The following is an 11,309-nucleotide window of genomic DNA, read 5'->3' as shown; positions in this document are numbered from 1 at the left end:
TTTCCTTCTAACAGTCAGGACCCTCAGCTGCAGGTCTGTTGGAGTTTGCTTGAGGTCCACTGCAGACCCTGTTTGCCTGGGTATCACCAGCGGAGGCTGCAGAACAGCGAATATTGCTGAACAGAAAATGTTGCTGCCTGATTGTTCTTCTGGCAGTTTCGTCTCAGAGTGGTACCCAGCCTTGTGAAGTGTTAGTCTACCCCTACTGGGAGTGCCTCTCAGTTAGGCTACTTGGGGTTCAGGGACCCACTTGAGGAGGCAGTCTGTCTGTTCTCAGATCTCAGGGTCCGTGCTGGGAGAACCACTGCTCTTTTCAAAGCTGTCAGACAGGGACATTTAAGTCTGCAGAGGTTTCTGCTGCCTTTTGTTCAGCTATGCCCTGCTCCCAGAGGTGGAGTCTACAGAGGCAGGCTTACCTCCTTTAGCTGTGGTGGGCTCCACCCAGTTGGAGCTTCAGGCCTCTTTTTTTACCTACTCCACCTTCAGCAATAGCAGGCGCCCCTCCCCCAGCCTGTCTGCCGCCTTGCAGTTGGATCTCAGACTGCTTTGCTAGCAATGAGCGAGGTTCTGTGGGTGTGGAAGCCTCTGAGCCAGGCACGGAATATAATCTCCTGGTGTGCCTTTTGTTAAGACCATTGGAAAAGCGAAGTATTAGGGTGGGAGTGACCTGATTTTCCAGGTGTTGTCTGTCACTGCTTTGCTTGGCTAGGAAAGGGAATTCCCTGACCCCTTGTGCTTCCTGGGTGAGGGGATGCCTCGCCCTACCTCTGCTCACGTTTGGTGCACTGCACCCACTGTCATGCACCCACTGTCCGACAAACCCCAGTGAGATGAACCCGGTACCTCAGTTGGAAATGCAGAAATCACCAGTCTTCTGCGTCACTCATGCTGGGAGCTGTAGACTGGAGCTATTCCTATTTGACCATCTTGGAACCACTGCTATAATCTGTTTTCAAGAAGAGGAAAACTAAAGCAATCAATCAGTCGATCTTAAAAAGGTTAAAATCGTAATAGAACAAAATTTGAACTCAGCTCTTCATGATTTCTCAGTTCATTTGCTTTTCAGTATAAGTTGCCCTTCTGTGTGGGGTCTCTTATATACACTGCCCTGTCTCTACCTCTTTATCTTCCTTTTTAGTTTCTTCCTCTTTTTAAAAAATGTCTTTCTCTTCTTAAAATGATGTATCTTTAAAAATCTAGACATTAAGAGAATGGATCCCACATATCACTAGTGAAAATATAAATTGGTATAGTCTTTTGGGTAAAGATATATATATATATATATATATACACACACACACACACACACACACACGTGTATATTGATGGTTCCTACAGCTTTGTGGTGGAAAAACAAGAACTGAACACAAAGCTTATCAGTAGGTGAATGACCAAATGTCCTACATCCTTGATATCGAATATTATATGCAACCACTAGTGATTTCTAAGCTGTATTGTTAAGTGAGAAATTATGAAGTTAAGTATATACCTTTAATAGGTACATATATAATGATTCCACTTTTTAAAAACAGTGACAGAATAACCCTATATGTGTTTGTATGTGATTATAAAGCATGAATTTTTTAACAGTGTTCATGTGAGAGAGAGATAGTAAGAGAAAATGACTTATATTAAGATTGTGTTCCCATTTATTACAATGAGTCTGCACATAGATATGCACAAAAGGATGCATGAAAGTGTAGTCACCAACTAGAAATCCAGTCAACCTGAATCCTGCTGTCTCTCTCTCCCCACCTAATCAGTCTCAGAGTTCTGGTGATTCTCAAGAGTTTCTCAAATGTGTTTCCTACTTTCCATCTCTTCTATTGCTTTATTTGTCATTTTTGCCTCAACTACTGAAACAGCCCCCTGACTAGTCCTCCTGACTTGAGTCTTGTCCACCTCAAATCCACCAACCATTTACTTGCCAAAGTAGGCCTATCCAGGGATATCTAAGACATAAACTCTCTACTTAAAACTCTTTGTTGATGCCTTCTCACCTGCACTACAAAAGCCAAACCCCTTAGGATGATCTAAAAACCCTGGCAAAACTAAGGCTTGACCACTTCTGTCATTCCCCCACCTTCCACATTTACTCTGGCAACTGCAGACTGCCAGTGGTTCTCCGTCTAGGTCATGGGGACTATCATCAGGTCTTTGCTTATGCTGTTACTCCTGTTTGAAATCCTCTTCACGGCTTTCCCTTCAGCTCCCCATCTCTCTCCCTCCCCCATTTATCCTTTTCAAACTGATTTCTGGGGTCTCCCTGATCTCCCCTCAACTTCCAGCTAGGCTAAGCTGGGTGACTCTCCTGTATGGCTAAGCTGGGTGACTCTCCTGTATGCCTCTGTCTTGTACTTACCCTGTGTACTGTCATGAATTCTTCCTCACTTTCTCTTCTTTACTAACCGAGGACCGGAACTGACATTCTCATCATTATAATTCTGGTACTTACCACAGTTCCTGGCGCTGTTTAGTTGCTCCACAATTGAATGCCAAGATGCTATCCCCTTGGCCCCCACCTGCTTGGATTGGATCTTTGAATCATAACCAAAAGTGATTTCACATTCAAATTTTAGAGATTGAAATGAATCATCTTCGTATTTAGCAAGTGGAAGAAAATGTTTCTTTTATATATCTCTAATACAAATAACTTACCAGGTTAAAAGGGTGAGATAATAAGGCTGATACACTTTATTCATTGTTTAAATTGATATATATATTAAGTTGATACATATGTTTTTAAGTAATTAATGTGCAATCATGGTATTTACACTGTAGCAATTAAAATTAAGGTAGCTTTGTTATCTAAATGATTATGGTGGGGATATAGTTATTTAGACTCTCAAGAGTAGAACTGCATAGTTATTTAAATATTGATTCTGTGGGTACAGATAGGTATGGTTGAAATAAGCGATATTTGGTTAATAATCTGTAACAAATGAGGCTTAGTGTCTATGATGATGCCACACACTGGGAACCAACAAGTCCCAAAGAAATGTTAGTTTTGATATTTTGAGCTTGTTAGGCATTATTTTTAAATGACTCATATGTAGTTGAAAATTTTATATTAACAACCAGCCACAGACGAGAGCAGTGGTTAGTTTGAGTTGAGTAATAGAATAGTATATTTTGGGGACTAATTTTCAAAGTATTTTAGAAAGAGACATTTGACTTTTAAGTTAAAAGAACTGGAGTTGCTAATAAACACTGCAGAAAACAGAAATGTCTTCTATCTGATTTAATGATTACAACACAAATTATACTCTTTCAGGCCGGAATATTACAGCTCATGTTTCTGAAAAGACTCTCTACATGTTAATTTTTCTGCTATAACTGGTTTCACTTTAAAGAAGAGCAGTTTGAAAGGTAAACTGTTCATAACATTGAACAGGGTAGAGTTAGGTTTGTTACCATGAGTATGTTTGCTTCTTAATGCTATTTCAATCATTTTAATAGCAGTAATTTGGTTTTTTTCAGCAGCATACTTCCCAGTTAAAAATATTTTTTATAATCACATGATGAATTATGTAATATATGCTTTGTTTTTTCTACTACAGTTTTTCATAAAAAGGAGCTTTATGGAAATTATAGACTGTAAAGTGATCATTACTATATTAACTGTGATTATAAATGGGTTGTTTTCAGGGCAGATTTTAGTTCATGGTGAAGTGGGTGTTTCTGTTTTGAAAACTTATGTAAAAGTCTGTTAAAGCTGGTAGGCTTTAGCTTTCATTTTAACCTGACAACCATCCTAAATAATTTATATGCAAATAATATATTTTCATGTACAGTTTCCAAGTGACATACTTCTGTGGATATAATTGCATAATCAACTGCTAATGCAAATTGTCATTCAGTGAAATTGTTTAAAGTGAACAGTAACCACACAGTGGTTGATTTAATTTTTTTCAACTCATAGATTCTATAAGGGGACCATCTTTTTTTTTCATTGGTTTTCCTTTCTGTTGCTATGCCTTTTTGATTCCTTCTCCCCCAACTCCTATTCTTCAAAGCTCTACAAAAAAAAGCATCCTATAGGAAATAATGTTGAGGCTCACAATAAATTAGAAATAGTAAGGATAATTTGAAATAATAAAGAAGTTTCACCCTTTCCCATCTTCCTGCTCCCCAGCCTCTACCCTCACCCCCATGCCAGGATGACATGCCTTTTTTTATATATATTGGGCTGCTATTAAGATTATCTTTTCTCTCCTTCATAGTGATCTTGAGCCTGAATGGCTGGACAGTGTGCAGAAAAATGGAGAGCTGTTTTATTTGGAATTGAGTGAGGATGAAGAAGAAAGCCTCCTTCCTGAGACACCAACTGTGAACCATGTCAGGTTCAGTGAAAATGAGATTATCATTGAAGATGATTACAAAGAAAGAAAAAAGTATGAACCCAAACTCAAGCAGTTTACCAAAATTTTAAGAAGGAAAAGACTTTTACCCAAGCGCTGCAATAAAAAAAATAGCAATGACAATGGACCAGTATCCATTCTAAAGCATCAGTCCAATCAGAAGACAGGAGTCATTGTCCAACAGCGGTACAAAGATGTGAATGTTTATGTAAACCCCAAAAAGCTAACTGTCATCAAAGCCAAAGAGCAGCTCAAGCTTCTGGAAGTGCTGGTTGGAATTATTCATCAGACCAAGTGGAGCTGGAGAAGAACTGGAAAGCAGGGTGATGGAGAGAGGCTTGTGGTTCATGGCCTGCTGCCAGGGGGATCTGCTATGAAGAGTGGTCAGGTACTCATTGGTAAGTGTTGCTGGTACACATCCATCCTTGTTTACAGAGATACATGATTAACGATGACACCTGGCGGGAAATGTGATAAAAGCAATTACATACAGTCTCCACAGATTAAGAACTGATTAATGACATTTGGTACAGTAGAGAAATGGTTACACATGGTACACTACAAGGTATAGTGTTCTAAAATAACCAGTTCAGTGTGTTGAATATGTGCGTGCCTTGTTCAGGCCAAGAAATAGCTTACCTAATTTTCAAGTTTTGAATTATATAATTTTATTTCATCTTGGTTATATTTGCTGACAAGAAAAAAAAGTTGATCATAGAGTGATAATTTAGGTTTGAATGGCTATATCCAGTAACAGGATACAAAAATATATAATTTATGAATAAAAATACTTTTAAATTGTATGTTTGCACTTGAGTACACTAAGTTCTTGGAGTGGTTTGCAACTGTTTCATTTGGCATATTTAGCAATAGTGGTATTATACATAAATTTCCTTTTAAGGGCGTGTGTCATAAAATATATGTGTCATAAAATATCCCACCAATTTTCAAGAAAAATAAACCCACAAGTTATTCTGAATACATATTAAAATGAGCATTTTGTGTTGCTGATAAATTTTAAGCTGTTAGATACAATGTTTGAGTTAGTAGCAATCTTATTACTTATAGATAAATGAGTCAAATGTGAGGATATATCATTACTAAAATTTAAAAGTAGTAAGTTCTAAAAGCTGACAGTCTTTTAAGTTTATCTAGCATAAGAGGTTTAAATGAAGAACATTTACAGATACATTTTCAAATATTTCCAACTTTAAATCTGAATTTCATTTGTTTGTTCACTGATTTGACAATTTGTTTTTTTAGCATCTGCTAAGTGCCAGAAATAAAAGATTACTTTACTGATCCAATTATTTCTTGAAAGGAGCTATGTTTTAGTGGAAGAGATGGGTTACAGATAGGCAGGCAGTTCCTCACTGGTAAGTGTCATCATAGGGGTTTACAAGGAGGATCATATACAATCTTGTAGGAAGGGCATCTGTGGCAAAGTATGTGTTCCAGAATGATCTCAACAGGATCTGCACACTTTCTTAAAATGTAGTGTTGATACTCCTCCCACAGAGAGTTGTGCTCTTTGTCATTGAATCTGAGTGGGCTGGTGACTACAGCTTAATTGGTGCCATGTGACTTAAGAGGTTGGATCATAAAAAGTGATGCAGCTTCTGCCTGGTTATTTTGGGGATACTTGCCCTTAGAACCCAGTCACCCTTATGTGAAGAGGCCAAGACACCAGTGATCCAGCTGCTATTCCCAGCTGAAGCCCTCGCCACCAGATTTGAGTGAGAAGCCTTTAAGATGACTCCAGCCCCAACCACCATCTGGCTGTAACTGCATGAGGAATCCCAAGTGAGAACCACAGCTGGCCCCAGTTAACCCCAGAACCAGGAGAGATGATAAATGATTGTTGTTGTTATATATTGATGGAGTTTCGCTCGTCGCCCAGGCTAGAGTTCTATGGCGCCATCTTGGCTCATTTAAACCTCCACCTCCCAGGTTCAAGCGATTCTCCTGCCTCAGCCTCCCAAGTAGTTGGGGTTACAGGCACCCACCACCATGCCTGGATGATTTTTTTGTATTTTTTAGTAGAGACGGAGTTTCACCATATTGGTCAAGCTGGTCTTGAACTCCTGACCTCAGGTGATCCACCCACCTCGGCCTCCCAAAGTGCTGGGATTACAGGCATGAGCCACCACACCCAGCCAGTTGTTGTTTTAAGCCTCAAAATTATTTGGATAGGCCTGGCTTGGTGGCTCACACTTGTAATCCCAGCACTTTGGGAGGCCATGGTGGGCAGATCACTTGAGGCCAGGGATTTGAGATCAGCCTGGCCAATATGGCAAGACCCCGTGTCTACTAAAAATACAAAACTTAGCTGGACCTGGTGGTGCATGCCTGTAATCTCATCTACTGGGGAGGCTAAGGCATGAGAATTACTTGAACCTGGGAGGCAGAGTTTGCAATGAGCCAAGATTGTACCACTGCACTCCAGCCTGGGGAATACAGAGAGACGCTGTCTCAAAAAAAAAAAAAATTGTTTGGATGACTGATTCTGCAGCAATAGATGACTGGAACAGGGGCTAATACATACTTACATTCCCTTGGGTCCTCAACTTTCCTTCTTGTGAAATGATAGGATTGAACTAAATATCTCTATGGTTTGTTTTTTTAGTTCTATAAAAGGAGCCAGAATTCATTTAACATGCTCCCCTTTCAGTGGTATTTCCTATAAGCTGGTCGTTAGATCTTGAGGCCTATTAAACATATTTTAGAGGTGGTCTGTGTGCTTCCATCAAGAACAATATATTATCTGCTGTTTTTCTTTTTGTGATGTTAGCAGTTATTGATGATCATTGCCTGGATCCATTAATTCATTGAGGGACTGCAAAATGGTGGTATTCCAATTCTGTCTGTCTTTCTCGATATTTCAGTTAGACTACTTTTGTAGAAAGAAACTCCCCATCACCTCTGTTTGGTAACCTTGACATATGGTTCAGACAGGAAAGGCAGGATAAATGTCTAATTTTTCTTCTTTTAACAGTTTTCACAAAAACAAATTAGTACCATTATTCAAGGACTTCTAGAATGGTAGGTTGGGAGGGGCCTTAATTCTCTCTAGTTTAGTGCCCACATGTTACAGATGAGGGATTGAGATTGAAACTCAAAAAAAAGTAACAAAATTTATTGTTAGTAAATGCATTGGCAGAAAACATTGAGTTTTGAATGTATAAAATGGCAGTATAGTAACTGCTTTTCAAAAACCAAATTCCCTTTCCCTGAAGTCAAATTTGGCTTAATTTAAAGAATCAATTTAAATTCACAATTTGATCTCATTTTTCTGTCCCATACATATTTGCCACTCTGTCTGTCCATAAATCCCCACCTGTAACAAGCAAGGCTGATTTATTTTTTTTCCTAACTGACCTCCAGATACATGTTGTATGTCCATCTTTGTTTTTTAACATTCGTGGTTCCTTTTTTGGTGCATCACAAAGATTGCTTTATATTATTAGGCTAGTGCATTCATCTTCTATTGCTGCCGTGACAAATTACCACAAAATTAGTCGTTTAAAACATACAAATTTATCATGTTGCAATAATGTAAGCCAGAAATCTAAAATGGGTCTTCTTGTATGAAAATCAAGGTGTCCACAGGGCTACATTCCTTTTGGAGGCCCCAGGGAAGAATCTCATTCCTTGGCCAGCTTTCAGAGGCTACCTGCATTCTTTGGCTTGTGGTCCTGTCCTCCATAATCAAAGCCAGCAGCATAGCATCTTCCAGTCTGTCTCATGCTGACCCTGACACTTCTGCCTTCCTCCTATAAAGACCTTTATGATTACCTGAGGATCATTCGGATAATCTTCCAATCTTTTTAAGTTAATTACAACTGCAAAGTCCTTTTTGCTGTGTAAGGTAGCAGATTCAGAGATTTCAGGGATTGAGACATAGACATCTTTGGGGGGCAGTTATGCTGCCTGCCACAGTGGGGGTTTCTTGGTAAAATATGAGTTTTTTTCTTTTTGCAATAGTAATAATATCCATTCATTGTAGACAATTTAGAAAATACAATTAAGCAAAAAAGAAAAATTCCATATACCCAAAGATAACATTTTGATATATATCCTTCCCTTTTCCTACCTTTATATACAATAATTTTTTGTCAAAAATAATGTCTTAATTTGTATATTCATTTTATATATAGTATAAACAGAGCAGTAAACAAACTTTTGCATATATATTTTCATAGCCCTTGGTGCCTCATGTAGTAGCCCTTTAGTACACATATGTTGTTTGATGTTAAGTGTCTACTGAGAAATTGATGGCTTTACTCATATAATTAACTTTACATTGAGGAACTGTGATAAACTGGTCTCTTTTTAAAATATTTTATTTGGTTCTTAAATATATCTCTTAATAAAAATTTTCTCTTATTTCTACCCAATAATTCCCAGGCCATTTCTTATTTAACAATGCAAACCAATCATATAGTTTATTTCCTTTTAGCCTTTGAAATGGGACAAAGCATATTAATGACTCCTGTGTACTTATTGAGAAAGACCTTTCCTGGAGTGTAGGATGTTCACAGCAAAGGTGTGATGTCCAGGAAGCCGGCCATATCTGAGTCACTTCACAGAAGTGCTCAGAAACACTAGAGGAAAACAAAGTCTGGGAGAATAAGAAGTGGATATAATACTTATTTCATAGAATGGGAAAATTTTTTACTAAACATTTAAAAATATTGAGTATACTACACTTGCTTTAAAAATTTATTTTCATATATTTTTATGATGAGCCATCTCCTCTTTTTAGAGGTTTGTTAGACTTGATACTTTTAGATGATACTCCCTATAAGACTCAGCTACAGGCATGTATTCATTAGGATTTGGAGAAAAAAGTCATTTGGGACATCATCCAATGGAATTTTAGTTTAAAGTAACAAATTTAAAATGGTCTTACTATTTCTATGCCCTGAGGATAACAAACTATAGACAACAGAACTAATCACTAGGATAGGCCAAAAGTGGTTTCATTTTACATTGACACAGCTATACTGTGTCTATCATTCCTTTATTTTTTTTTTTAAATCACTACAGCTATAAGTAATTTGACATAGTACTCGTTTAATCTCTTATGTGGGAGAAATTAAACAGGCATCTTGTTGTGTCTTTTTTTTTTTTTCTCCAAGTGAACTTCAAGTTGAAAGTTTATTTTACTCTGCAAGTTCTTACTTTTAAGAAAAGTTTGTCTGAAGTGTTGTAATAGTTAACCATCATAATGACTTGGTGCCCATGCTTGCAAAACTCTCATCTGAATTGTATCTCTTGAGCATCTAAACCTAGTTCAAGCCTTCACAGTTGGCTTAAGAAACTACTCCTGCTCACTCTGCACTTAACCCTGTTCTCATTCAATGGAGATATCAAGGAGAGGAAGGAAAAAAAGGAGGAATAGGCCAGGCACAGTGGCTCAAGCCTGTAATCCCAGCACTTTGGGAGGCCGAGAAGGGCAGATCACGAGGTCAGGAGATCGAGACCATCCTGGCTAACATGGTGAAACCCTGTCTTTACTAAAAAATATAAAAAACTAGCCAGGCAAGGTGGCGGGCACCTGTAGTCCCAGCTACTCAGGAGGCTGAGGCAGGAGAATGGCGTAAACCTGAGAGGCGGAGCTTGCAGTGAGCTGAGATCTGGCCACTGCACTCCAGCCTGGGTGACAGAGCGAGACTCCGCCTCAAAAAAGGAGGAATACTAGTACCTAAAGTGTCAACATTTTCATCTGTTTGCCAACCCTACAGATGGCCAAGTCATGCCTAATAATTGGTTTCCTTAAAGGAAAGGAACTCTGAACTTAGGGAACACCAATCTTTTATAAAGAACCATTATTAATAATAAGATATTGAGCACAGCATTGACCTTATTATACCATTCAGTAAACAAGCTTGACCTTTGCTCAGGATGGAAACACTATCTCTGTTGTCCAAGGCTGTTCATTACACAAACATCTTTGAAAAGACAGTCTATTTTTTATTTGTGGAGGGGGCGCCCAAGATGGCCGAATAGGAACAGCTCCAGCCTCCAGCTTCCAGCATGAGCGACACAGAAGATGGGTGATTTCTGCATTTTCAACTGAGGTGCCAGGTTCATCTTACTGGAGCGTGTCAGACAGTCGGTGCTGGTCAGTGGGTGCAGCCCAACCAGCGAGAGCCAAAGCAGGGTGAGGCATCGCCTCATCTGGGAAGCACAAGGGGGAAGGGAATTCCTTTACCTAGCCAAGGGAAACTGAGACACAAAACACCTGGAAAATCGGGTAACTCCCACCCTACTACTGCACTTTACCAAGGGTCTTAGCAAATGGCACACCAGGAGATTATATCCCACATCTGGCCCGGAGGGACCCACGCCCATGGAGCCTCCCTCATTGCTAGCACAGTAGTCTGAGATCTAACTGCAAGGCGGCAGTGAGGTTGGGGGAGGGGCGCATGCCATTGCTGAGGCTTAAGTAGGTAAACAAATCCGCTGGGAAGCTCGAACTGGGTGGAGCCGACGACAGCTCAAGGAGGCCTGCCTGCCTCTGTAGACTGCACCTCTGGGGACAGGGCATCGCTAAACAAAAAGCAGCAGAAACCTCGGCAGAGGTAAATGTCCCTGTCTGACAGCTTTGAAGAGAGCAGTGGTTCTCCCAGCACAGAGCTTGAGATCTGAGAATGGACAGACTGCCTGCTCAAGTGGATCCCTGACGCCTGAGTAGCCTAACTGGGAGACATCCCCCACTAGGTGCAGACGGACACCTCACACCTCACATGGCTGGGTACACCTCTGAGACGAAGCTTCCAGAGCAAGAATCAGACAGCAACACTTGCTGTTCAGCAATATTCTATCTTCTGCAGCCTCTGCTGCTGATACCCAGGCAAACAGAGTCTGGAGTGGACCTCAAGCAAACTCCAACAGACCTGCAGCTGAGGGTCCTGACTGTTAGAAGGAAAACTAACAAACAGA

The 11,309-nt window shown here is 39.7% G+C and overlaps 1 protein-coding gene across 1 annotated transcript in view; it reads left to right on the top strand.

Moving 5' to 3' along the window:
- INTU (inturned planar cell polarity protein) overlaps positions 1-11,309 on the top strand; it is an 88,957-nt gene that overhangs the window by 17,332 nt on the left and 60,316 nt on the right. Inside the window, exon 2 of the mRNA XM_011978237.1 lies at positions 4,224-4,759. Coding sequence (XP_011833627.1) covers positions 4,224-4,759 — 536 coding nt within the window. The remainder of the gene's footprint in view (positions 1-4,223; positions 4,760-11,309) is intronic.

Source organism: Mandrillus leucophaeus, unplaced genomic scaffold, assembly GCF_000951045.1.
Source record: "Mandrillus leucophaeus isolate KB7577 unplaced genomic scaffold, Mleu.le_1.0 Scaffold191, whole genome shotgun sequence".
Lineage (NCBI taxonomy): Eukaryota > Metazoa > Chordata > Mammalia > Primates > Cercopithecidae > Mandrillus > Mandrillus leucophaeus.
Note: the sequence above shows the minus strand (reverse complement) of the source record. Positions and strands in the feature narration are given on the sequence as shown.